The sequence below is a fragment of the Neurospora crassa genome, linkage group I (assembly GCF_000182925.2).
Source record: "Neurospora crassa OR74A linkage group I, whole genome shotgun sequence".
Taxonomy (NCBI): Eukaryota; Fungi; Ascomycota; class Sordariomycetes; order Sordariales; family Sordariaceae; genus Neurospora; species Neurospora crassa.
Window position 1 is genome coordinate 1,542,728 of NC_026501.1, and position 26,727 is coordinate 1,569,454.

General features: G+C 50.8%; 3 protein-coding genes and 1 non-coding gene across 4 annotated transcripts; 3 read left to right on the plus strand and 1 right to left on the minus strand.

Annotated features, from left to right (window-relative positions):
- The first annotated feature begins 701 nt into the window (after positions 1 to 701).
- On the plus strand, positions 702 to 6,126 carry NCU02051 (hypothetical protein). The gene is made up of 9 exons (XM_959580.2): positions 702 to 928; positions 996 to 1,527; positions 1,583 to 1,791; positions 1,847 to 2,126; positions 2,197 to 2,430; positions 2,525 to 3,210; positions 3,281 to 3,443; positions 3,500 to 3,742; positions 3,843 to 6,126. Exons 1-9 carry the CDS (start codon positions 740 to 742, stop codon positions 5,813 to 5,815), a joined length of 4,509 nt encoding a protein of 1,502 aa, XP_964673.2. The 5' UTR covers positions 702 to 739; the 3' UTR covers positions 5,816 to 6,126.
- A 1,275-nt stretch (positions 6,127 to 7,401) lies between these two features.
- On the plus strand, positions 7,402 to 7,494 carry NCU15013. Its single transcript has one exon. It is a non-coding gene; the product is annotated as a tRNA-His (tRNA).
- Positions 7,495 to 8,306: 812 nt separating this feature from the next.
- Positions 8,307 to 13,863, minus strand: NCU02049 (hypothetical protein). The gene is made up of 2 exons (XM_959578.2): positions 12,463 to 13,863; positions 8,307 to 12,362 (listed from the first exon to the last, which is right to left on the minus strand). The coding sequence occupies exons 1-2, from the start codon at positions 13,191 to 13,193 to the stop codon at positions 8,918 to 8,920; spliced, it is 4,176 nt and encodes a 1,391-aa protein (XP_964671.1). The 5' UTR covers positions 13,194 to 13,863; the 3' UTR covers positions 8,307 to 8,917.
- A 3,124-nt stretch (positions 13,864 to 16,987) lies between these two features.
- NCU02048 (VPS9 domain-containing protein) lies at positions 16,988 to 22,226 on the plus strand. Its single transcript, XM_959577.2, has 3 exons — positions 16,988 to 17,903; positions 17,973 to 20,912; positions 20,982 to 22,226. Exons 1-3 carry the CDS (start codon positions 17,567 to 17,569, stop codon positions 21,740 to 21,742), a joined length of 4,038 nt encoding a protein of 1,345 aa, XP_964670.2. The 5' UTR covers positions 16,988 to 17,566; the 3' UTR covers positions 21,743 to 22,226.
- Positions 22,227 to 26,727: the final 4,501 nt, after the last annotated feature.

A 26,727-nucleotide genomic window follows, 5' to 3' on the forward strand; every position in this document is an offset into this window, starting at 1 on the left:
TAATTTGAGAATTAAGGTTGTCATGGGTTTGTACAAGAAATCCCCTTCTCGAAGACGGGATCATCGACGGCCCCCGGCCCCGGCCTTCAAGATGATGGGTACCTCTAGGCACTGGGTTCTGTTTTTTATAGGGCACACGGCACACTGATCATCCACTAGGTCAAGGTGTCGTCTCCAGTGGCCCACCATCACCACGAGGAAACGCACAAGCCAAGTGGAACACGATAGGAGTTAGTGATCTACCTCCTGCATCCGGGTTAACCCCACTTATCAGTAGGTACCGTGCTATCGGTATTAGGAGTTCGACAACCACCACCTTCCGTTCTTAGAGGAAGTGGTGAAAGCTGATCGATAACTAGTTTCCACATGACGAGTATATGATAACCAAACTCTTGTAATTCACTCCACGATGGTATAGAAGATACACTGGTTATAACACACATTCCACATGTCGACTTTTATCTCATCATATGCTGCTCGCACTCATGCCCCTGAACATGAGCAGCAACAGGCCATCCTCGGGTAACTTCCAAATATGGAAGGCGAGCAGAGGACTAACACCAGCCCGAATACCACCGTAAGCACTACAGGACATATCCGTTGTGTCGAATACGACGCGCCGCTTATTACTGCTCAGCTATGTAATATAAAGAAGCCTGCAGGCCCTTGAATTGAACTGGTATTCATCTTCTCTCTTGTAACCATCGTCTGCCATGTTAGATTGGTCCGATACTCGGCGATGAGCATATCCAACTTCACTGACCATGACATGGTGATCCTCGCTGATGCCAAAGAACTAGCATCTTGGCTTTGGTCAGTTCGCTATGCCACCTCAGCCTTGTTCATCGTCCTGCTCCCTGGGCGGCTGTATCAACTTCATAAACGGCCAGTCAGTGTCAGCTCCGACTGGCGTCTGTACCTCAAACTGGTATATCCCCTGTCCAAAGGCCTTTGTGAAACTAGGGAATGGCACATAATACTTACACCTTCATCAGGTCATAACCACGTTGTTCTTCATCCAGCAACTTGTCACCGGCTATGTCTTTATCTCGGAATCCGCGGTCGCGAGTCCGGTTCCAGTAGCGCTGCTTCCCGCCGCTTCACTGGGCCTTGTCATCCTCTCTCATTCAGAGCACCGGAGATCTGTTAAGCCATCAAGCCTGATCCTCCTCTACCTCTTAATTTCTTGTCTTTGCGACTTGGTACAGCTTACAATACCTTCTCTGCGCCATCTTGATAACCACAATGACCGCCTTATCATCGGATGGCAGTTGGTAGCCAAGATTGTGGTCTTCTACGTCGAGTGTCTGGCGAAAGAAAGCGTTGTGGACGAAGAAGAAGAAATCGGCCATGGCTCGCTAGAGGAGCGAGCAAGCTTTCTCAGCAGGGCTTTCGTCTCTTGGATTAGTCCCGTCCTTAAGGAAGGCTACAGAATGGTTCTCGTGAATGAGAAGCTTCCGAGCGTCGACCATGAATTGGCGTCTGGAAATCTTCGAGCGTCGATTCTGCGAACGCTCTTCGAATACTGTAAGTACGAGCCGTGGATTTGATCATAAATTAGAAAATGCTAATAGTCTCTCAGCTTCATCTCCGTTCGCGTTGGTACTATTCAGATGTCTTCGTGCTCCCTTTCTGACAGTCATTGTCCCGCGACTTTTCGTCATCGGCTTTCGGTATGGCCAGCCGGTATTGATTCGCTACGCCATCGAATATGTACAGTCTCCTGAAACAAACGAGGATCAAGGTTATACACTAGTGTCCGTTGCCGCGATCGTCTACATTGGTCTCGCAGTAGGTCGAGGTATTTTCCCTTCACCTGCGTAGCTGACACTAACTTTACTTGTAGCTGTCAACGAGGGCATATCAGCAGGGCTTAAATCGATTACAGGTCATGATTCGAGGTGCCCTGCTTGGGGTGGTTCATGAACACTCGTTGCTCGCTCGTCATGAGCTGTACAGCAAAGCGAAAACAGTGGCAATTGCATCAACAGACGTGAGTGCCCTTGAAGGTGCCCCAAGAATGCTTCATGAATCTTGGGCATTGTTGGTTGAGGTAGTCATTGGAAGCGTCCTGCTGGCTAAGCAAGTTGGATGGCTATGGCCGGTGCCTCATGTTATCATTATTGGTAAGTCTACAAATCTAGAGTAAGAGATGTAAAGAGGTAGTGGTGCGCGTTACTCACCTCCTTGTGACAGTATGCTCTCGAGTTAGCAAATACGTCGCACGCAACCTCAGAAGCAGCCAGGCTACGTGGAATACTGCAACACAAGGACGGATCTCCGCGACTTCTACGATGTTGGGCTCCATCAAGACCATCAAAATGCTGGGCCTTCAAAGCATCGTTGAAAAACACATCCTGGGGTTGAGACAAGAGGAGCTTGATAAGGCGAAACGGGTTCGCTGGATCATGGCCATATACAATGCGAGTGGTATGTGCACAAAAACCAGTCTATCCCTCTCGTCCGCAGTTCAGTTTTAATTCTTTCATCGTTTTGCTTTTTTATTTTTCTAATGATTCATCAGCCAACGCCCTGGGCATGTTTGCTCCAGTCATCACTATCGTGCTTTTTGCCATTATCGCCATGGTGAACGGGACCACTCTCGACACCAAAACAGCCTTCCCAACAATCGCAATCCTTGCCTTGGTAACGCATTCAGCAAACATGGTCATGACCATCGTTCCCCAAGCGATAGCGGCCTACGCGAGCTTCGACAGAATTGAGGATTACATCAAGTCCATTAAGGCAGTCAGCCGCTCACCGCGCCCTGGACAGCTAGCCGAAGGAATCGAGGTATCAATCCGCGGCTTGACCGTAAAATGGACTCCTGAACAAAGCAACCCAACTTTGGAGGATGTCAACCTGGAGCTTTCACGAGGTAAGGTGGTTGCATGCCTGGGACCAGTCGGTTCAGGAAAGACGAGTTTGGCTAGGGCGATCCTGGGAGAAGTGCCACTGGTAAAGGGCGCAGTCACATATGCTACCGACAGAATCGCGTATTGTTCGCAAGTCCCGTGGCTTCCCAATCGGACCATAAAGCAAGTCATTCGTGGGTCAATGACAATATACGGCGATATTGATCACGATTGGTATCTGGCCGTTGTTCGGGCATGCTGCCTCGACCAGGATCTGGCCGTCCTTCCTGACGGTGATGAGACCATGGTGGGGGTTGACGGTATGAATTTGTCTGGTGGCCAGCGACAGCGCGTGGTAAGAATAACGAGATGAGAAGAAACTCCGAGTGATGATGGCTAATCTTTGGCAAATATACTATACACAGGCTCTTGCGCGTGCCGTCTACCATCGCTGTAAGGTGGTGGTACTTGATGATCCGTTCAGCGCGCTCGATGGAAAGACTAGAGATCAGGTTGCTCAAAACCTTCTTGGACCGAAAGGGCTTTTCCGCCAGCTGAACGCTGCAGTCTTTTGGATAACAAGCTCAAGTAAGTGGTCCATTACCTACTTGCACAGGTACGCTGCCTTCTGACGTGCCTCTCAGCCAAAAATGTAAATCTGAGTGACAATGTCATCATTCTCGAAAGACGCATCACAGAACAAGGTACTTGGGAAGAACTGAGGGACAAGCACCAACAGATCACCGATTACTTCCGGGAGGATGCTTCGAATACTAGCGATGAGGAACAGTCAAAGCCATCCGTGGTGACCAAGACAAAGGCGCGAAGCTCACCGACATCGTCCACGGATGACCTCAGACGCTCACAAGGTGATCTGTCGCTATACTGTAAGTACTAACTCCCACCAGGAATCTCCAGGAGGTTAACAAAGCTACGTAGGGTACTACTTTTCTAATGCTGGACTTCTGAACATCCTGCTCATGGTAGCTTGTACGGCATCGTACTCCTTCTTCATCACCTTCCCCCAGTACTGGGTCAAATGGTGGACTCAAAATGACGAGCTCGATTCGGCCAGCAAGAGAAACACGGTCTACTACGCGCTAGGTTATGCCCTCCTATACCTGATGGCTTGGATATCCACGAACGGCACGATGTTGTCGGCCGTCTTTCGAATTGCGCCAACGTCCGGGCTGAATCTTCATCGGAGCCTCGTGCACACCATCATGCATGCGCCCCTCTTCTTTTTCTCGATGGCAGACATGGGCGTTCTCCTGAATTACTTCAGCCAAGACGTACAGCTCGTGGACAAGACGCTTGCGCAAGCCGTCATGTCCTTTGCCATTCAAGTGTGTAAGATGATTGTGCAAGCGTCTCTACTCCTTGCTGCTCAGCCCATCATGGTCGTCACTCTTCCCGTCTGTGCCGCGGTCGTGTACACAATCCAGAAGGTCTACCTGCGTACTTCGCGCCAGCTCCGACTTCTTGAGCTCGAGAGTCGGGCGGCTGTGAATTCGTCTCTTCTGGAAACCGTCCAGGGTATCGAAACAATTCGGGCATTTGGCTGGCGAACCGAAGCGGCGATAGAAAACATTCATGTCGTCGACATAAGCCAGCGTCCCTTTTACCTGTTGCTTTGTCTTCAAAGGTGGCTTAATGTTGTGCTCGATCTTCTTGTTGCTGGTGTGGCCGTCGGCACAATCTTTCTCGCAGTCAGCTTGAAGGGCACGGTGACGGGAGGCCAGATTGGCGTGGCCCTATCGGTCATTATCGCTGCCAATGCCACTCTCCTGAGCCTGGTTCAGTCGTGGACAAACCTGGAAATCTCCCTCGGTGCTATTTCGCGGTTGAAGAGGGTGGAGGAAGATACACCACAAGAGCCGGTTTCCGTTCCCTGCCCTGGCCACACCAGTCCAAACCACAGACCCTTTACCGGATGGCCCTCGCCTGATCTTCATGACAACACACCCGGACTAGTTCGGTTTGAAGGAGTCTCGGCATCATATACGAGTAATGGCCCCTTGGTACTCCAAGATCTCAATCTCGATATTGCCTCCGGCCAAGTGGTGGTCATTTGCGGACGGACAGGCAGCGGGAAAAGTTCCCTCCTCCTTGCGATGCTTCGTCTAATCAATATCCGCGACGGGACACTCCGCATAGGGAACAAGGATATTCGTCAAGCTCCTTTACATACCATCCGTGAAAAAGCCTTCATCACGGTCACGCAAGACCCGTTCCACTTATCCGATGCATCTCTGCGCTTCAACCTTGACCCAACATGTCTACTTCCCAACGACGCCCTGATATCAGTCCTTCAACTTCTCGGGCTATGGTTCCATCTCTCATCGTCCTCCTCGAATAACTACCCATACTCAGAGCATCCAGTCATTGACGAAACCAGCCCTCTTCTCAACACCACCACCACCCCCTCTCCAAGCCCTTCCTATCACCCCATCCTCGACACTCCCCTCTCCCTCCTCCCCACCCTCTCCACCGGCCACCTTCAACTCCTCTCCCTCTGCCGCGCCATCATCAAAGCCCGACACATGCGCAGCACCATAAATGTAGCCCAAGCCCAAGCCGCCGTCCCAGAGGAAGAAGAAGAATACAGACGAGGAGACACAACTACCTCTACCGATCCAGAAGACTTTAGCTCATCTGCTTCTTCTTCTTTTTCTTCTTCTTCCTCCGACCCGGGCTTTCGTAAACCGGACGACATCATCATGCAGCCGATTATTCTGCTGGATGAAATCACGGCTTCGTTGGATGAAAAGACGGAGCAAATGGTGCTTAGGGTCGTCAAGGAGGAGTTTTTGGCAAACAAGTATACGGTTTTGATGGTTACGCATCGGGTGGAGGCGGTTAGGGGTGCTTTGTTGGGGGTGGAGGATTTGGTGGTGGTGAGTATGGAGGGGGGAAAGATAGTGGGGGTTGAGAAGGTGGGTGCACATGGGCGACGCTGATGGCGTTAGTCAGAAGCTAACTTAAGGGAGGGTGAGGGTAGGTAGGAAGTAGGAAGTATTCATGTTCTCTTTCTCAGAGCTGGGGTTGCTGAGAGGGAACCTACCTTGAGAGGTGGAAGGGGAAGGGAAGGGATCCGTCGCGTGGAGGATATGCGACGCTGAATAATTTTGGAAGAAAAAAAAAAAAAAAAAAAAAAAAAAAAAAAAAAAAAAAAAAAAGGCGTGGGTTATCTCCATCCGGGGAAGATACAGTCAAGAGATGTTCACAGAGCGGCTTCGATACCTATTAATTACATGGATTCCATTTCTGCCCTCTCAGTCGTTCTTGCTCAGACATGACGACAAGTCTTTTTTGTTCGAAAGTACCTAAGAAGGGCAAGTTCTCTTTCTATTGTCGCATCAAGCAAATAAATGGATCTGGTGTCATCGCCCGGCATCCCTGACATAGATTCGGTTTTCATCTTGTCTTTTTTTTCTCTTTTCGGGCTCGCCCGGAGGGGTATGTCAAGTTATTTGTTTTTCCTTTAGAACCTCTCACGTTTCGAGGAGAATATCGGTTCCATCTATCTACTAATCGATCTCTCTAGAGGTCTTTTTCCTACGGACTTTCGAGAGATCGAGTGACCTGACCACTGAGTCCTTCGCCACCATGTCTAACAACAACAACAACAACAACAACACCACAATTAACAACATCAAAACCAACGACATCACACAACTACCCTGTCTGCCGCCGTACATACATACAGCTACATCCACCTCTGCCCCCAGCAGCAACATTGGTCCAAACACCCTCTCCCACGACGTAAGTGAACGTTATGTGTGCGTTTTTATGTGGTTTAGTACTCGACAGACAAGCTCATCGTTCGTATCATGATTACCTAGAAAATCACCGTGGAAGGAAGCGATGTGTACCCGGATATATGGCAACTGATGATTTAGAAAGAAGGCTAAATACAAAATCGACCAAATCAACCTCACACGTTGGAGGTAGATCTGTTTGTTTGACTTTCTTCGGCCAAGAAAATTACCTACAAACGAGGATTGTAAGACTGAGTGGTGGGTGACTGTGGGTGCGTGTTGTTCAGGTCTCGTTGCAGCTCTTTTATTCAAGGTAATCGGCTCTGATTCTGAGTTAGTATCTATTATAGGCGACATAGGAAATAGTGGTGTGTGAACAGGACTCGGTAACAGTGTAATAGGAGGTATAGTCTTCTCTTTCTTTCTTTCTTTCTTTCTTTCTTTCTTTCTTTCTTTCTTTCTTTCTTTATCGTTGAGTCCGCACGGAACCATAACAACAGAACCGAAGGGAAAACACTCGCTCCTAATGAGTGAAACTAACACTACACCTACTTCTTTCGCCCAAACTAATGTGTGGATGTTGATTTTTTTGACCCATAGCATTACAATAATTTGGAGTTTCTTCCATGATGTTTGAAAGATCAAATGGAAGAAAGGAATCCCCATGCGGGGAGGCTTTACATACCTACCCAAGAGCAGTGGCAGAGGGGAGAGAGCGGAGCGATCAGGATCAGTGCGGCTGAGTATATAGATCTACCTTTACACAGCAACCGTTATCAGTAACAGGGATTGTAGTATAGTGGTCAGTACTTCTCGTTGTGGTCAATTCGACATACAACGGATCCGAGAGGACCCAGGTTCGATTCCTGGCAATCCCATCTTTTTGCGCTTTTGGATTCCTCACAGTCGTCCTTGTTCTCTTGTTTGGTGTTCTGCAAAAGAACTTGCTTTTTTGAATTTGTTCTTCTAAGAAATAGATCCCTCACAAATCCAGAAAGTCATCTTTGGAAGTCTGCAAGAGAGAAAGGTGGTGTTGGTTGTATTTTATGCTATCTTGCTGTGATCCGGAATGAAAGGAACTGAATGCCGGGAAGCGATAACAATGAACACGCAAATAATACAAGAGGTGGGGGAAAGAAAAAAAAACGTCAGCATCCTTTGGGTAATATAATCTCGATGACAGACAATCACAGCGAACAGAGAGAATTGATAGTCAGACAGCATTGTCCTCGTTCCCGAACAGCACCTTAACATTGAGCTTGACTTGCCGCACCGTCCCTAATGTCCTCATGCACCCTTTTTAACTTCACGCACCCTATATCAGCTGTCATAATTACAAGCCGTTTTTACGTATAAAATCCTGTATTTCCGATAATCCTCGATATTACAGCGCGCTAAAGTAGAAGGGTATTAAAATAATTGAAAATAATTAAAGAAGAATATTTATAAGTGCGAGCGCTTTACTATTGGTTGAGTATAGTTGATTTGGGGGGTGTAAATGTGGTTGGGTTAGGGATTTAGAGTTGTGTAGAGGTAGAAATGTAGCCTTGGCTATGCCGGAGAAAATCGTAATTTGAAATCGTCAAAGTTTCATTAACATACGAATGGATGTTACATGACATTTTGAAAGTGGGTTTTACCATACAAAACGCGGGACTTTACATGTCAGCTGCCATCGGTTGGCATGTGGGGAAAAAGGGGTGCGCGAAGTCAAAATAGGGTGCGTGAGGACATCAGGGACGGTGCGGCAAGTTAAGCTCTTAACATTACACCACCGCCAACCTGTCCAAAAGACCATGTTTCCCCTGATGCTTGTAACTAAGAGTTAGGTATAATATATACATACGATAGATAGCACATTGTACAGGTGTTTGTTCAAACCTGCGTTGGTATGTTATACAATGCTTTTGCGCATTTCTCTCCCTCCTCCAAACCTTTTTGAAACGCGTGCACGCCCTCCCAAGAAAACCCTATACACAAGTATTGTCCAAGAAGATGACAATGTATAAAGGTCCTGTTCTTGGACGAAGAAGAGAAATGTTAGCCCCCAATGCTATGCAATCAGAATCCAAAACTATAATGCTTGCTTCCCCCTTCACCCAAAGGGCCAAAAAAAAAAAAAAAAAAAAAGGCGTTATCTCAAAACACCACCCTACCCAACCCCATCTGTATCCCCCTTTCCCATCCTTCCCTCAACTTTCTATAGTCATAGCCATGGTCACCTTTATACCTCTTCCTTTGCCTTACTGCTGCTGCTGTTGTTGCTGCTGTTCCTTTCTCATCACAAACAAGTTCAGTCTCCTAAGCCCTGACTTCCGTAGCGCCCGCAAAGCTCTTGAACCGCTCGTTAAAGACCTTGACCCTCTCCTCCTCCATCATCTTCTGCAGCTTTCTGGTCTGGCGAACCGCCTCCTCACGTTCCTCCTGGAGAGTCATGACCTCAATCTGGGCCATGTTCATGCGACTGACGACTTCCTGCATTTCTGAGTCGGCAGCCATCAGGGCGCCTTCGAGCTGGGCCACGCGGGCTTTGAGGGTAGTCACGTCTTCGGCCATGTTGCCCTCGGCGGCAGCCGATGAAAGAAGCCCAGAGGCCCGCGGCCGGAGGTAGGTCGAGGCATGCGAGTTAGAATAAAAGGAAGAAGATGATGAAAGTAAAAAAGGGCTCGACATGCGAGAAATACGGGGAGTGGCATCGCTCTTACTCGCCAGGCTCATGCTGAACATGGGGCTGAGGGGAGACTTGGGCGGGAATGAGCGCGGGGGAAGACCACGCATGGCGGCTGCAGAGCCCGCAGGCCCATCGCGCAGACGCAGGAGGTGGATGTTATGACTCTCCTTAAGCGTCTGCAGCTCTTCCTCATGGCGGTTCACGCGCTCTTCAGCATTGGTTTGCGCGGTAATCACCTGTTCCTCAAGCTCCCTTAGGCGCTTCTGGAGACTGGCAATGCGCTCCGTGCTTACGCGCTGGTTGGCCTCACCGCGGGCAACGGTATCGGCCAGCCTCGAGCGGAGTGCAGCGTTGATGGCAAGCTGAGCGCGCACTTGCTGTGCGAGTTCCTCGACACGCCGGGCCGAGTCAGACAGTTGCTCAGCTAGAGTGAGCTCGGCGTCAATGTGTTGCTTTTCGGACTCCCGGAGGGATTCGAGCTCGGCAAGCTGGGCAACGTTATCCTCACGAGCCATGTCACGCTCCGTCACAACAGTCGAGAGAGATTGCTCAAGGCGAGCAATGGCGAGCTGCATTGCCTCGTTGGATGCAGTGCTGTCCTCGAGGTCCTTGATACGGACGAGAGCTTCACTGTAGGTGGCTTGCAAGTCTGCATAGGCCTTCTCCAGGGACGCTGACGACACCGGAACAAGAGCGTCATTGTCACTGTAATTGGACATGTAGCTGCTACGGGCGAAGCCCTCGGGAATAAGGATGTCTCTTTCCCTGAGAAGGCTGCGCAGGGAGGTGATTTCCTGCTCGGCGCGGTCAAGGTTCATCTTGAGGCCACCCAGACCCTTCTCGACCTCCCACTTCTGGTCAATGGCTTCCTCAGCCCGGCGACGCAGGACGGCGATCTCATCGCGAAGGTTGGCCACCTCCTTTTCGTATCCACCACGAGGGGAAGACGAGAGAAGACGGTCACGCTCCTGCTCGAGAAGCTTGATTCTCTTGGCGTTCTCGCGATTCTGGATCTCCTGTCTCTCAAGGAGACTGCGCAGAGCACGGTGCAATGCGTCGCGCTGTGCCTCGACGTCCTTTAGCCTGTCGGCCAGGATCTCACCACGAGGCTCAGCAGCAGCAGCAGCAGCAACAACATGGTGCTTTGTAGTGTTTGACCGGGCAAGGGACATGGGGCGACCGGCTCTCTTAATAGAGCTGCTATTTGTGCCTGCAACTGATGTTGAACGTGAAAGGACCATCGACATGCGGGTTCCTGTCTCTTTGAGTTCGTTGTTTTCCGACTTCAAAGTGCGCAGTTCCTGCTCCAACTTGCGCAGCTCCGTGTTCTCGAAACGCAGCGCCTCGAGCTCTTGTTGCAGGTCGTCGATTTCTGCGCTTTCACTTCTCAACGACTGAAGTTCATTCTGCTGGCTGCTGAGCTGAGCGTTTGCAGACTGAAGCAGTTGAACCTCCTCGTGCAGCTTGCTGCACTCGCTATGTTCGAGCTTGATGGCGTGAAGCTCTTCCTGCAACCTTACGACATCTGAGTCTCCTGACTTCAGTGCTTGGAGCTCCTCTTGCAGCCGATCGCATCCTGTGTGTTCAGCTCGGAACTGCTCAAACTCATCTCGCAGTTTAGCGAACTCCGTATTTCCGAGCTTGCCGCATTCCGCGTGTTCGGACTGAAGGTGTTCGTACTCGTCGCGGTACTTGCCAAGTTCGGCATTTTCAGCCTTCAGGAGATCGACCTCCTCCTGGATCTTACCAAGATCCTCATTTTCCGTCTTGAGAGATTCTACTTCTTGCTCCAGCCTGGTCGCATCATAGGCGAGCTTGTCTCGCTCGTTCGACGTGGTTTCCAACTTGCCCTTGATGTCACCGAGGAGGTCTTCCAGGCTTTCCCTCGTCTGACGCTCTTCGGAGAGCTTTCGTCGCAAGTCGTCGCATGCGGCCTCGAGTTCCTTGATCCTGTCACTGGTTTCCTCGTTTTGTATTTTGGCAACATCAATCATCGAAGCCCTCTTGGAAAGTTCCTGGATCTGTTCGTCGAGGGCACGGCGCCTAATCCGCTCATCTTGCAGCTTGGTGGTAAGCTCAAGTCTGATTTGCGCTCGCTCCTGCTCCGCTTTGCGCTTGAGCACAGTGATTTCCTCCTTGGCTTGATCATAGTCGCTAAATTTTGATGAACTGTGTCCAGAGTCGGAGAAGTAGTCGCTTGTTCTTCTCCCGGATTCATTAGGGTTGCCGCTATTAACCTGTTCCTGTAGCTTGTCCACCAGATCTTCCAAATCCATTTCACGGCGAATGGATGCAGCCAACTCGGCGCCGATGGCTTTCAATTCGTCCTCCATTTCGTCGATCTGATACTGCGACGTCTCACTGGGCGGCGGCGTCTGTAGGTAGTCTTCGCAGTACTCTAGCGGCCTCTCGGTTTTCGCATTGGTATGACTAGGTGTCCTGAGCAGGCGTGGGGATTCATCTGCAAGCGTCCGTAGGGTTGAGCGTCTCACAGAATGTGGAGAAGGGGACGGGATGGGCGAGATGTCTTCTTTGTCTTCTGAGAACTCGGTTGTGAAAGATTGTGGCGTAGTAGCCCAGTTGCCATAGAAGTTGGCGTCCAATTGGGACGAGGCGGGCGATTTTGGCAGAGGTCTGTTAAGATTATTGTTTTCACCAGGGGTTGAAACGAGCGGAAAGGCCCGTTGTCGATGTTCACTATCTTCTGCTGGCGCAAGATTTAGATGTGGAGGGGGAGACTTTCGAGAAGACAGCGACATGGTACTGGGCTTAACTATGGGATTGCGCCTGTCATGTGTCTCTTGCAAGTGCGTATCAATCGTCGCGGTGGCGTTATTATAAGGAGCCGCAACCTCGTCGTTGTGGTACGTATCGAGGTTGTGGTCCAATGATCGAGTGGTCACACCAAGGCTGTCGGCGCTTCTATGCCGGTCTGGCGACACTGACGATGGGCCCCCTGTCTGAGCCGATGAGATAATCGGGCTCTCCTTCAAAGTCTTTGTGGGCTGCAGGTTGCCGGTATTAGAGATACAGGGGCCTTGAAGTTGTACAGAACGATCGGACACGGTGCTTGATCTACATGGAGCAGTTGAAGGTCAGTTTATTGTTCACCCGCATTTAGCCTGCCTAGACGACCATGACCTGAACCGAACTCTCAGATATACAAAGGACTTACGACCGTTGGCTGTTGCTGCTAGACTCGGGATCCGCCGGTAAACCGGGAGCGTGGGCAGCAGCCGAGGAACGAGGAGGATTAAGTGGAGGACCAAACTTGGCGGGGAATTCGTACAGAGTAGGGCTATCCAAAGAACACGATCTCGAGAAACGGGACTCGGGACGGGGAAGATCGCGGATGATGTCAAGATAGTTCCTTCCCGGAGACGAGAAGCGGGTGGCCAAGGGCGAAGCCGAGGATGATAACGGCTTGCGCTTGATGGGGGCCGGGGTGTTAGCGAGGCTTTGGGACCGGCCTTTGCTGGGACTCGGGGTCGGACGTTGGTCGGAGATGGTAGGTAGTGGAGGGAACTGGTGGTCCGTCTCCAGTTGGTCTAGTGTTTCCTCTGTTTCGTCCGATGTCAAAGGTCCGAGCCCGTGTGGCGGGAGAAGGGACGGCAGCTGTGGGTATTCCTTTGAAAAACGTGGTGGTGTTCTAGCGGACGACACAGCGGGGGCGGCACCAACAGGCTCGACGACGGCTGAACGTGCAGGAGGCGGGGAGAATTTAAGGAGAGTGGTAGCCTCGGGCAAAGCAGCGCGGTTCGTGTCGGACTGTGAGTGGTGATGCTGTTGTTGTTGTTGTTGCTGTTGTTGTTCTTGGTATTGTTGTTCTTGGTGATAGTGAAGAGGCAGAGCAGGGCCAAAATCGAACCCTCTCTCGTCAGGGGAAGAAGGGACGGAAGTAGCCATAATGGTGGCTGAGGCTAGGGCAACGGTAGTATATGAAGAAGGAAATGACCCCAAGTCAACTAAGGTCAGGGTGCGGTGCTAAAGTGCCCGGGTGGTATCTGCTGCAACGCGGACGGTAGTGGCGTTTGGTGGTCTAGCGAGGTCGCTAGAGATGATCTCCACGGCTGGTCTGGGTAACGGGCCTTGAGTTTGAAATTCGAAACCGAATCTACAACGGGGACCTGATCATCCTCATCATGGGCTTGGCCGGCCGCGATTGGATGGGCTTGATTGGGGGTTAGGACAAGGCAAGGACTGGATCAGAGGTTCCAATTAGTGTAATTGGCGGACAGTCAATCACTTCCCTCTTTTAAAGAAGGGCTGGAAGGGAAAGGGCGCAGAAAGGGAGAGAGCGAGACGAAAAGGGCAAGAAACGAGCGAACGTGACAGGCTGATGACGGACGCGCAGGTCCGGAAGTCAGTGAGATCTTCCACCTGGAAGAGACAACAACTGAAGAGAGTAACAAGGCGCCGGGGTCCTGGGGTCCAATGTGTAGGGTACCCGGACGAGCCAGATTATCTTTGATGGAAGAAGTGGAGGGAACAATTTCGCGCGGGCGGGTTGGGAGAAGAACAAGCGAGCGAGTAAACGAGTTACAGGATATTATTGGATTGGGGGATTTGGCCGAATTCAAAAGGGGGCAACTTCCCTCTCTCTCTCTCGTTCTGTTGACGCCGGCTCTTCAGGGTCTTAACAGAATTCTCTCTTCACCTGCCCTGTTTCTTCCCTCCCTCCATTCCTCCCACATGCCGCTGGCGCTCGCCAGTAGCAGTCGCGCTCTGCCGTGACAGAGATGGCTCATTGGCGCCATGGATCCAATTTGGGTCAAGAGGAAGGAGAGGACATCCGAAAAGGCGATGGATGACCTAGAATTGAAACAAAGTGGGATGGCGCAACAGGAAACGCCCCAAGTGGAAACGCAACTGAACAAACCTCCACTTCCGGTCGTGTTTCCCAGTGGTCCTCCGGGCTGCAGCGCTCCTGCCCATTGGGCAAAGGCCGTTCGTACCTTGCAGATTGGCCTGCAACCGTGCACGGCCCTTTCGATCTCGTCTCTCCAATCACCACGTCTTGTCAGGGGGTTCCATTGTCAATTCAGCCCATTGTCCTTTTTTTATGACCTTCCTTGCCCAAAGCCTGGATGGAATTGGAGGGATCGGGATTCCGTCATGGATGCAAGCTTCCAAAGGGGCTCATTCTGCTCTTCAGCACAACCTCGATTGGATCTCCTGGTTCTTCGTGAGCCTCGACACGGAAACCACAAGGTACCCATGGACGAGCCATATGAGCCATGAATCTACGAAACAAAACAAGACCAGAAAAAGACCTCAAGATGCAGTTAGTGCTGAAGGCACGCAGCCTGGGTAGGTGAGCGAGACGATTTCCTGTAGTGCCAAACGGGATGGCGTCAAAGGGCGGGAACTTGGCAAGCCCCGGGAAGCGCCCATGCTTTTTTACCATGATTACGATGGAGTAAATTAATAAAAATAACGACAGGGATTCCAATTCTAGTGTAGCCCGAAGATAGAAGCGTCCTTCGTTTTCTTCGCTCTCTCTGAATATAATTCCGTGAAAGCCGGCGTGGGCTTGACTGATCTCATGTTGAATTGCCCAATGGGTTCGGACCGTTGACATGGAGTTTTCCCACCGCTTTGGGGCGATATTTTCAAGACATGACGAGAACGGGAAAATGACATACCATGCGGTGTGACAGCTGGGACATGGAAGCGCACGTGATTTTCTTATTCTCGACCACTCAAGCCTTTCCCTTATCCTGCCGTGGGTAGGTCTCATGGGGTTTGGGAGAAGCAAGAGAGTAGTACCAAAGGCCGTTTCATCCGGCGGCCACCGCGATCTCGTTCACAGCGACGCGAAGTCGATCTTGCACCATCAGATCGTGATGATGTGCGTTGGAAGCGCCGGCCCCTCTCCCAGCTCTTCTGGATGGTCGGCGTTCATCCGAAAAAGAAAAAGAAAAACCGACGGCAGTTATGCGACTTCTTGTTCATGATGAAAGCGCCCACTGCGACAACCCACTATGCATGCAACCGTCGGAGGGGCCGAACGCGGTTGATGTAAAAGTCATTGTTGACAACAAGGAACGACAGTTTATTTGCTTCATTTGATGGTCGGCTGTCCTTTGATGATGGTTGTTGACATGGTCATGATGTCTCCAATGAAACAGGCAAATGTGACTGCTCAAGCCATGAGACGCAACATTCATCTATTGATACCATGAAACAGTATACATATGTGTTTGTGGACGAGTTGGTCTCGAAAACCCCATCAGTTCGTCAGTAAATTGATCTCCGAAACATGTTTTGTTCTCCAGCAAAGGCTCATCAGGCTATATCCCTGTCAAATTATAGCTGTAGACACTTGACCAGTTCCAATCTATACGTCTCATTCGCGATGACCAATTCGACTGTCATAGTAAAGAATTCCTTTTGGCTACCTTCGAGGATGATAAATCACATTCGGCCTCCTCTTAACCACAATTACCTCTTTCCGCGACATAACTTAACGGTTGGATGACCTCGCCGTGAAGTCCGTACGCTGGACTTGACGGCGTGGAAATATCTTGGATGAACCTGGCATGGTCGGTCAAAAAATATCGTTGAATAGTAGTAGGCGTCCGGAGTAAAAAGATGAATGGGATCGATTGACGTGACTTAAGGTTAAGAAATGGAAGCCTTTCGAAACAGAACAAAGGCAAATGTGCAAAAAGCTTAGCTGCCCTAGCCTGGGGTTAGAAGACAACACGCATTTTCTAGCTCCCCGCACACCTACCGCGCCGGCTATTGGAAGGTGTTGAAAGATCTGATCTTGAGGTGAGGAAGGAGGGTCTGCCGCCCGTGTCCGCGAGGATCGACCCAAAAAGAGGTGATTACTTGAGATACCGGAAGAAATCATTAGAGGGAAGGTTCTATATGCTTGCTGTTGAGGTACAATTGGGGTTGAGGAGGATATTGGTAACGTAGGTATGCTTGCCTGAAGGTGTAGTGTAAGTGTAGATGTGTCGATGACCTAGCTGTGGGGATCGGATGGTTGGATCAGAGCATGTACATAAGTGACATGCGTGGGGTGAGAAGAGGTTGATGAGAGCGATGCTCCTCATGTCTGTATCATCATCCTTTAAAGTATGGTGAGAACTGTCCAAGCATCACCGGGGTCATCATCATTTGGCAATTATCAGCCCAAAACGTGGTGAACAAAATGCAGGCAGAAATCTCATTACTGAAACGAGCTCTGAAAAAAAAAACAGTACGTTAGACGTAAAACCTCTTACATATTGAATAGATCTCCGATCTTGCGTACCTAGGCCTGCCTGGTCTTGGAAAGCAGTCCAGGCTTGTTGACTCAAGCTCCACCATAGCATCAAACCGCATCAACTATATCCATTCGAAATCATCATGAGAAGAGTTGTCATCCCAACAACCATAACAAAGCTCGTAGCTGGTGAACAGTGAGGACCTTGATGTCTCGAGTGTTTGATACTGTTGGTGACGTTGTCGAATCTCGGTGCTTGCCCTGGCTCTGGTGGTGGAGCTTATCAGCTGTCAGGGTCGCAGATAAGACTCCCCCACTTCTCCCGGGTCCCGAACGTCCTGTCCTTTGGGCGTCGCCCAGCTTGTCTGAATGATGATGTGATGTGGTTGGCTGATGAATCTCTGGACGCGGGCGGGAAGGCTCTCTCACCTGAAGCTGTCGTTTCTACGGCCATATGAAGCGTGTTAAGCATTTGCCTCTGAACCTAGGCTGAACACTACCATCGTCACCGGCGCAACCGCAAGGCAGGAACCCAAACCAGAAAACACACGAACCATTAGCTTCCCCGTTTCTCAACCCTGAATGACAACATTTGATCATACTATTTACAGAACGGTACTAGCTCCGACATCGCACTTTGATCTACACTCGTATTCCGCAACACCTTGTTGATTCTCAGCTTCTCTTCGCTTCAGCTTCCCGAATCCAGCGGCATCGTCCGGTCGTCCAGAGGCATCGATCCGTCATCCTTTATCGATCTTCCACCTGCGCAACCCTCGATTTTCGATACAGAATAACCTCAGAAGACGCCGCACCTCACAACGCAAATAACCCCACTCGATCCCTCTCCCGACCGCACACGCACATCTACCCACGCACGTCTACAAGTACCGGCACGCTACGCTACGAATCCCATTTCGACGGGGGACAGCAACATAGTCCGCGCTCTCGCCAATTGCATGCTTCGCGGCTCTAGGTAGCCTCGCTCAATGGTGGCTACCTTAGGTCACCGCCCACGCCATACACACCAAGGCCCCGAGGAGTTGCGAAGCGCATCGAATGAATGCAACCTCTAAACCCATTCCTCAGTGCTTTTGCCAAGAGCCCTTATCTCGCCCAGTGCTCGCCCCCTCAGCAGCACATCCTCCTTGTCCCGACCACCGATGTCATTCTTGACTCCCGCGACACCGAGACGGGCGCGCCCTTGTCAGCTTCCGTAGCCTCCGATGAGTTCATCGGGAGCCATGTGCTGCGCATCCTTCCACCCAAGGGGGGCCCTGGCGCGGGAGCCAAGGAACCTACGCAGAATCTCCGAGAGATGAAGGGCAAACCCAAGCTATACAGCACCATCAATGGCAGGACCATTGTCATCAAGGACAACTATGTCTACAGCAACAAGGGTACCGAACTCCTTCACAGAATCTCAGCCGTGAACCTACCGACCGCTAACTGTTCTGGGTGTTGAACAGGATTCAGGGCCTTGGCCCAAGCCAACCTTCTCCACGACGCCCTTTGGTACCCCGATACTCTCGAGCTTAAGCAGTTCCTGGTCTATTTCATATCACGCCCGCTGGTCGGATCTTGGGAGGAAGTCAACATCCCTCCGGCCCTCCTGCCGCCCGAACCAACCACCCGACCCAAACCTATTGCAGCTGCGTCGGACGCACCGAAAAAGAAGGACATTAGGAGCTTCCACGAACTCCTCAACCATTTTCCCGCCATTGCAAGGCAGATGCAAAATGGTCTCGAGAAGCTGTTCCGCGAGTTCACCCTTGTAGTCGAACGACCACTACCGCCACCTCCCTCTGCGAGCGTCATCCCGGACCCAGAACCCATCAATGGCCCCATTACACATGCAGTTCGAAGTGTACGATCGAACAGTACAGGAAGTATCAGCTTCACAAGGAACACGCATGGCGACCACTTGACCGAGAGCATATACAGCCAGGATGATGAGGACATTATGAGGGTGGCTCTGGAGACCGCTGTAACGTCAGCCATTGACCTCTTCCAAAATGTCGATAAGCAACAATTGTCTTTGTTGGGCGCAACTACCGACTTGACGGGACCAGTTGTCGAACGTATGATTGAACGTTATGTGACGGAAAACGTACACTACATGTTGTTCCCCCGCTTGACGACACTTCGACGGCCGGATGATCTCGAGCTAGAGGCCAAGATACGGCAGATGGATAATATCGATATTTCTCAGCTAGGAATCGCTATGGACGGTGGGTCGCGAGCAAAGCGTGATCTCATCTCTCGACTGGGGCGCGCGGTGGACGAGTTCCGCAAAATGACAAACGCCAGCTGTCCCCAGGAGATGATGGAAATTCTTCTTTCTACTGCCAAGGCTGCAACGCAGCTCGCTTTACCTGAGCCTCCGCACACTCCGGGGCCAGCTTCAGAAAAGCCCATTTTGACCATCAACGCTGATACCCTTGTATCTCTGCTGCTGTATGTTGTCATCAAAGCTCAGATTAAGCACCTCCAAGCGCGACTAAGCTATGTTCGACACTTCATCTTCATCGATGATGTTGATAGCGGCGAGATCGGCTATGCGCTTAGCACATTCGAGGCTGTTTTGGCGTATCTTGACCGGGACTCCGGCGGGTTACGGAGAGCCAGTCGTCGGAACAGAGCCCTTTGGGACGCGGTGTCAAAGGGCGACATAGTGGAGCTGAAGAAAATCATGGAACCAGAAACGTATTCCAGCGACGATGCCTATTATGCAGTCGAATCCCGGCCTTCCTCACGCAGGGCATCGGGAAATGACTGGAACTTCGCGAATGGGGGTTCGAGTCTGTCTTCAACAGCCTTTTCCGTATCGGAGCGGTTCTCTGAAGGTTCTGGTCTCAGTCACGTATTTCCGTTCCAGGATGGAGCATCCGATGACATCGACATTGATCCTTACGAAGCTGAACCACTGCCTCTGCCAAAGAAAGTCAAAAGGGTATCAATGGACACTCGAAGTATGTCACTGTCGAGCAGCTCGGAGATCTCATTTAGGTCTAGGACAGCTAGCATCACCACGACATGGACAGGTGGAGTTGAAGGCGACACTAGTATTGAACGCCTCGCCCAGACCACCGATGCACTTGGGGAGTCAGTACCGATGATGGCCATCCAAAACGGCCGTATCGAGGTCTTGGAGTATCTGCTGTCACTGAGCCAGTATTTCCCTGCCCATGTCTTGTTGGAAGACCAAAATAACGCGGGCACGACATTGATGAGCGCTGCAGTTCAGTTGGGTGAAGCCAAAGTCATCAACATGCTATTGAACTTATTCCTCGAAACAACGCCGCGCGATCAGCTTAGAGATTATCTCGCCAGACAAGATACATGGGGTCGTAGTGCTGCGCATTACCTCTTCCACGCTCCTTTCCTAATAAAACTTATAGGCGAGATGCTACCTTGGCGGCAGAAGGACAAAAACGGACAAACGCCATTATTCGCGTTATGTCGGTCGTATGATCATGCCAACTACTCCGTCATGGTAGAGGAGGGCCTTGACTTTGCCACGAGAACTCAGGGCGATGGACAACCTCTGCACCTGGATGAACATGTCGATGGCAAGGGCAATACCCTTCTGCATATCATCAACGACCCGAAGCTTGCGTTACAAATCTTGCAACATTGCGATGTTGATGTCAATGCAACCAACGAAAAGAGGTTTACCCCTCTGATGCTGGCCAGCAAGTATGGGCGTTTCGATATGGTGCGAGTGCTCTTCGGAGATCCTCGCGTCGATGTTGCGGCCAGGGAGCTTCGAGGGTTGACAGCCGTAGAGTTGGCCAAGGACGACGAGGTCCGCAACAAGATCGACGATCTCACCCTGTTTTCACTCATACCAGGCTCCGACTCACGCACGACGGGTGTGGTACGATCCTATTTCGTTGAGGATACCTCTATCCGTTTTGTGCTGAAGTCGGGGGCACCGGTCGACCGGTATAGTTATGCCGTAACGACGTGTCGTCGATCTCTGACGGACTTTGAGCACCTTGTTAAGTTGCTGGAGATCGAGAACCCTTCCTCATGGATACCGTCTCTGGCGGATGTGCGGTCGCCGACACAGATTCTTTCCAGGCCAAGTCGAGCGGTGCTCAAGGATCTCCAAATTCGTATGGATTGGTTCTTGCGGGTACTTTTGGCGCATCCCACGTTTGCTACTCATGAGATGCTTTGGGAGTTCTTCCTGGTGCCTGATTTGCAGCTTGACATGATGGCTGAACGGAGTAGGCTCAAAGCGGAAGCGCTAACGGAGAAAATCCATGACGAGATGGAGCCTGTCATAGACCTTAGGGAGGTTGAGCAGTTTGTGGATCATGCTCGTGATATTGTCAGGAGCGTGCACTTTTCTACCAGGAGTGTAGCCCGGAGGGCGAACGTAGTCGGGAACGTTGCCATGGGTAAGTCATTTCTTTTCACAGACCTCTACACCAAAGGAGGTACCCTTTACTAACAATACCCACAAATAGACCTCTACGATGCCTCCCAACTCCTTCACCGCGTCCTCACCACCTTCCCTTTCCTCCCACCCTCCCACCTAACCGCTCTGGAACTCTACGTCCGCGCCCTCGCTCCACCCCAAAACTCGCCAACAAACCTCTTCTTCAACGCCTTCTTAACTCTTTACTCCAATGTTGAAGCTATCCTCCGCGCCCTCGCCAAGCCGCCGCGAACCATTGCGAAGATTGTGTCCATTCGCCGCGAGGCCGAGCGTAACTACAACTCGCTCAACCGCTCGTCGCGTTGGCCGCTCGGTCTTTTGGATGAGACGAGGCAGCGGATAAACGAGGAACGAGAGGAGAAGGTCAAGAATGCGGAGCGCGAGGCGGAGATGCTGGGAAAAGAACTAAGGTATGCCCAGCAGACGGTAGCGGGCGAACTGGCGGGGTGGAGGGATATGCATGAAAAGATGGGACGGAGAGCGATTAGGGAGTTGGCGAGGGGGATGTTGATCTTGGAGAGAGGACGAATGGAGGGGTTGAAGAGGGCTTTGAGGAAGGTCAAGGCGGTTGAGGCGGGAGGGCTGACGGGTTTGCGGGATAGTGCTGTTGACAGGAATTCAGTTGGGGTTGGTGGAAGTAGTAGTGGTGGCTACAGGGGAAATGGGAATGGGAATGGGAATGGGAGGGGTGTACCCGGCAAAGGCGTCGTCGGTGTGGGAAAAGCCCCAGCGACGATAGCCGCCAGTACGGTGGTTGCGACGGGGAGGATTGATGATAACTTGTTATAGTCCCCGTTAACGAATGGTGGGACGGCGGCAGGTGGAGCGGTGTAAGTTCCAGGGACTGAAAGTACAAACGGCGTTGGATGGCCTTTTTTAAGAGGCTGGTTTGCTATCGGTTTGTGGAACATATAATGTACAACATGGCAATATGGGCAATGGTTTGGTGAAATACCTGGCGGCGTTGTCTGGCCGTTGGAGATTTCACTTCAAAGATTTGTCCGCCTGCAGTGGTGAGACAGCGTTGAGTGGTTTACAGGATACAGGACAGGCGTTAGAGCTGGGAACGTGCGGTTGAACTTTCAATGTCATACTCTTTCTCTGGGCAGAAGTTACCTCGCCGCCCCTTTGGGCCTCGACACAATCGACAACAAAGTCAGCATGTGGTGTCTCGTCCCTATCAATCACGAAGCCCGCAAATAAATTTGGGAAAAGGGAAAAAAAAACAAGAAACAAAAAAGATTTACCGAAAAAATACAATTAGTAAACCTCGACAACCCATCAAGAAATTCAGATGCGAATCATATAGGTATCATCAACAAAACGACCTCCACTCAAAGGTACCTATCTAGGTAACCGCTCCTTAACGGCTTTCAGACGCCAAACCCCCATTGCGCGTATAGTCTGTATGTATAGGTAGGTAGGTACAGCCGTACGGATCACAACCAACCTGACCACCATCTTGAAGATCACATAATGAAACAAGCGCGATTTACCCCAACCACCAAAGAATGACGAGTGACCGTTATTGTCAAGCTGAAGAGCCTGTGTGGTAGGTAAGTGTAGGTCGGAATGCGATTGGAACCAAAGAACAAAAATGACACAAAATAATTAGCCGCCCGCTGCCCTATAAGTATGTAACGAGATAAGGGCACTACTATGCTATGTAATGTAATGTACACAGGATGAGCGACGAAATGGAGATTCTTGGATAGCATAGGTAAACAGGCTACTACAACATCCGGTCGGTCACGTCCAGGTCCAGGTCCAGGTCCAGGTCCAGATCATCAGGTCGGCAGAATGGGCCTGGCCTGGCTGGGGTGAGGCTGTGCTTGGCCTGGCCTTCTCTGGAGCTGGAGATGGATGGATGGATGGAGGTGTAGCATGGCATGGCATGGCATGGCATGGCATGGCCCATATGATGATGAGCAACGAACGAAACTGGCCGGGACCACGGACGGATCCCGGGTAGATGTTTGAGCCGCAGCGTACGTAGGGCTTGGTCAGTCTATGTTGTGAGCGAAAGCCGGAGGAGAATGGGAGAGACCTCAAACAAAGCCTATTGTTGAGACCCAGTTTGGATGTCTTTGTACTATAGAAGTTATCCGCTCGGAAGCTCGGAAAAGCGGGAGAGAATGGAAACATGATGGTGTTTCATGTTTTCTTGGTGCGCACGTGGTTGAAGGATGGGATGGGGGCCCATTGTTCCTTTATCTTTGTTCCGGCCTTTTCTGGCGTGGAAAAATAAAGAAGGATATGTAGGTAGTACTATGTACCTAGGTATAGCCAATCACTTTGGATTATTGGGTCCCGATAGGTGGTTAGTTGGAAGGAGGGGGGAGTGAGGAGTGACTGACATGGAATGATATGCTATTACAAGAGTCCGCTCCGGGGGGGGACGGGTATGCGACCCTTCTTTCAACCTTTCCACTGGGGAAGGCGTTTTCAGCAGTTTCAAGTTGTAGATGAGGACTGTACAAGTTCATCTCGTCAATTGTCTGATATTCCGTGATATGATGACCTACATTACTCATTCACTGGCATCCACGGGTTTAAACTTGGAACATCACAACCATCTAGCTCTCTCAATGTAAAATGCCTTGTTGGGATCAGATTGGACCTTTCTAGACGTTGGCAACACAAAGGCAAAGCATATCATATCATGCCATGTCGGCAGATAACGGAATTTCTTTTTTTTTTCTTTTTTTTTTTCTTTCTTCACCTTCACATGATTCACGTTCAACCCATACATATTCACATGTATGTGCGTGACTTGACGTGCTTTTCTTTCCACCAACTCTCCCCCCCGCACCACGACACTGGCAATGGGAGATGGCGAAGAGATGGATGGTCAGAACCTCAACAGAAATGGAGTATGCCTTGCAGAAAGCCGTTGTTTCATGTTTCTCCCACTACCACATGAAACAATGAAACATCTGTCAACCCGAAAAAAAAAAGTGAGAAAGTGGGAAAAGAACGAGAAAAAAATGAAGAAACTGCCAAAGGTCTGGTACCCGGGATGGACAATGGCACCACATGTTTAATCGGATGCGACTGGATACCTCGTTCAGCCGGAGTTTGACACTTCACCTAGCATTAGTCGAGATGCCCTAGGTAGTAGCTTGCGTTGTTAGTCTTAGTGTCCATATAGTTTAGTGTTCTGCATGTTTTAGTGCGTATTTGCTGTGGCCTGTGGATTTTTTTCTTCCTTCTTTTTCCTCCCTCTGTCTCTCCCCGCTGTTTCTTCCCTTCTAGGCTTTCCTTCCCCTCTTTTTTTTTTTTTTTTCTTGTTCCAGGGCCTGAGTAAAAAGGAAAAGCAAGAGTCGGTAAGAAGAATTCTAGACAACTTCCAGTCTTTGGTTGTCTGCCATTCCATACAGCATATATTGATATCACCCACACATAGGTATATTGATAGGTTCCATGGCGTCCAATCGACGGGTAAACTTGCCCCATGTCCGAAAAGGTAATGGCATGGTTGTGTATAAGTCGGGTTTAAGTGATCTGATTGGCCATCAACAATGCAGGGTTGAATGGGACCCTTGTGGAATTGGTCGGGCTGCCATGCGGCACGCAAAGACAGGGGGGGTTAAAAGACTCGAAAGTGAAAAAAAAAAAAAAAAAAAGACAGAAATGCGCGACTGACAGCGCAACAGCAAAAGTTGCAGATCAGCGTTCTGGTGTTGCATGAAAATTGGATAATAAACTGCAAGAATCGTCTTCAATGTTGAAAAACCCCCGTTCGGAGGAAAAGGCCGCGGGCCGCCGGCAACGTTAGCGTAGATAAAACGGCCTGAGACGACTCCAACTCCGAAAGTCCCCGTGGTCTCGGTGCTGCGCAGGCAATGTCAAGAAACGATCAAGTATAGATTTTTCATGTCAAGACGCCTGGGGCATGATAGTCAGTCGTATGAGGACGAGGAACGTTACGGAGACGTGACGATCTCGGGACAATTTTTAAGAGAGGTGACGGTGACCTTGCGGCGATCTGGCTCGCTAAAACTTTGAAAGAAAATATTCACCTCTTGACCTGGCCTTGCTGGGTGAGTTAAGAGGCCGGGAATTGTTGTACGAAACCTTGTGACTGACCGGACCGCCCTCTTGAACATTGTCATCGACGTTTGGACGGGCGCTTAAAATTGATGACGCTGTGGGTTTCCGATCCGAAGATCCTATCCTCCCTTGATATGTGAGACTCCGAACTTCTAAGCGCCTACGAACTTCGTATTGAGGCTGTGTAACTGCCGACCTTTACGGTCATCGCCAAACCTTTTCTGCAAAGTAAGGAAGGAGAATGAAGCAGATGATGAACAGGAGAGCTCCGGATATCGGATTGGGCTGGGCTGGCAAAACCGGCCTCTAACAATTTCCGTAACCGCCCAGCCGCCGCTGATGTTAACGCATGTTCAGGGTTATGCCTACCTAGAGACCTTGGGCGGCTGTTTGATCAACCCGACCCGCTCGCTGTGTTAGTGTCCTACGTTACAACTCCACACGTTTTCTTAACAATTGAGTTGAGCGCAAGCGACAATCCACTTCCATGTGCAAGCGCCCTCGGGTGCGCGCTTCCCTTCCTACTACGGTCGTCAGCTAGACATCCGTCTTTGATCTTCTCTACACTTCATGGCGCTTAGGTAGTTTCGGTCCGGTGAGAAATTCGTGCTTGCGATCTTCCAGCCCCTTCTGAACGACGCCGTACCTGCTCGATCCCTACCTTGTTTAGCTTCGGAGGCCCGGTCGTAAGACAAAGCAATTTCAGTAACCGCTCGCATCTTGGAACCTTCATCGGACTCTCGAAAGAACCTCTGCCCCTCTCTCTCTCTCTCTCTCTCTCTCTCTTTCTCAAAGTTGAAGGTCTGAGAAAAGCTAAGCAGTCGATGGATCCACCTAAAATAGGGCCGCCATAGGGTCGGAGGTTTCTCCTAGCACTGCATTTCCTCTGTGCAGAGGAGAGATGCGACTGGTAGCGGGGAGCAATCGTGGAGCTGCTCTGGAGTCTTGAGCAGAAACATGATGCGAGGGAGACATCAACGAGCACGCCCAAACTCCGGATAGCCGAAATGTCGAACGAAAGGATGGAGCGGATGGGTGCCCAACCCGCCTTACTTTTTTTTTTTTTTTGTTAGTGTCGGCCTGGTATGCAATGCAGTATGTATGGACATTGCGAGCTATCACTATCACTGAGATAACGGGGAGGCGAATGCCTTTCCAGCTGTCGTATCAGAACACTTTTCTCGGACGTTCTGGATTCAGTGAAAGTGAAAGAGCTGGCCTTGCATCCGTGCCTGACCTTCTACTATAGTGTCGTCGAGCCGTGGCAGCCTTCCGTTTGGCTTTTCCCCTCTGCGGATGGGTCCGTTCAGTAGTCCTGCTCAACGGCCTAGCATGCCTTTGTCGCCGCGGGGTAAATGTCTTTTGAAGGTGATGGTGGTGCGGTGGTGGTGTCCGGGTGGTGCTGCGAGAAAAAGACGCGATGGGTTCGAAGCCTTGCTCCATCAAGACGTGTCGTGGCTCGACTCGATGGCCCTGGCTGCGATGTGCTGCGGGAAGCACCGTCGTGATGACCCCGCGTCGAAGTGGCATCTGGCAGCATGATCGACCCCCCATTCTGTTCCGCCCTGTTCTCACTTGTCTGTCAGTTTGTTCCCCCCGCCCTATCCTATGTGTCCCGATATTGTCCCCAAACACACGCTCCAACAGAAGAAGTTCTGTCCCTGGCCCGCCCTTGCTGCCATCTGCCATTTGCCGTCTGTCTGGTTCGGTTCCCACGTCGT

Coding starts and splice junctions, on each gene's coding strand:
- NCU02048 (XM_959577.2), top strand. CDS start 17,567: ATGCAACCTCTAAACCCATTCCTCAGTGCTTTTGCCAAGAGCCCTTAT. Junction 17,904..17,972: donor CTATGTCTACAGCAACAAGG/GTACCGAACTCC, acceptor GGTGTTGAACAG/GATTCAGGGCCTTGGCCCAA. Junction 20,913..20,981: donor AGTCGGGAACGTTGCCATGG/GTAAGTCATTTC, acceptor ACCCACAAATAG/ACCTCTACGATGCCTCCCAA.
- NCU02051 (XM_959580.2), top strand. CDS start 740: ATGAGCATATCCAACTTCACTGACCATGACATGGTGATCCTCGCTGAT. Junction 2,431..2,524: donor GGCCATATACAATGCGAGTG/GTATGTGCACAA, acceptor ATGATTCATCAG/CCAACGCCCTGGGCATGTTT. Junction 3,211..3,280: donor GTGGCCAGCGACAGCGCGTG/GTAAGAATAACG, acceptor TACTATACACAG/GCTCTTGCGCGTGCCGTCTA.
- NCU02049 (XM_959578.2), bottom strand. CDS start 13,193: ATGGCTACTTCCGTCCCTTCTTCCCCTGACGAGAGAGGGTTCGATTTT. Junction 12,363..12,462: donor AGCAGCAACAGCCAACGGTC/GTAAGTCCTTTG, acceptor TGCTCCATGTAG/ATCAAGCACCGTGTCCGATC.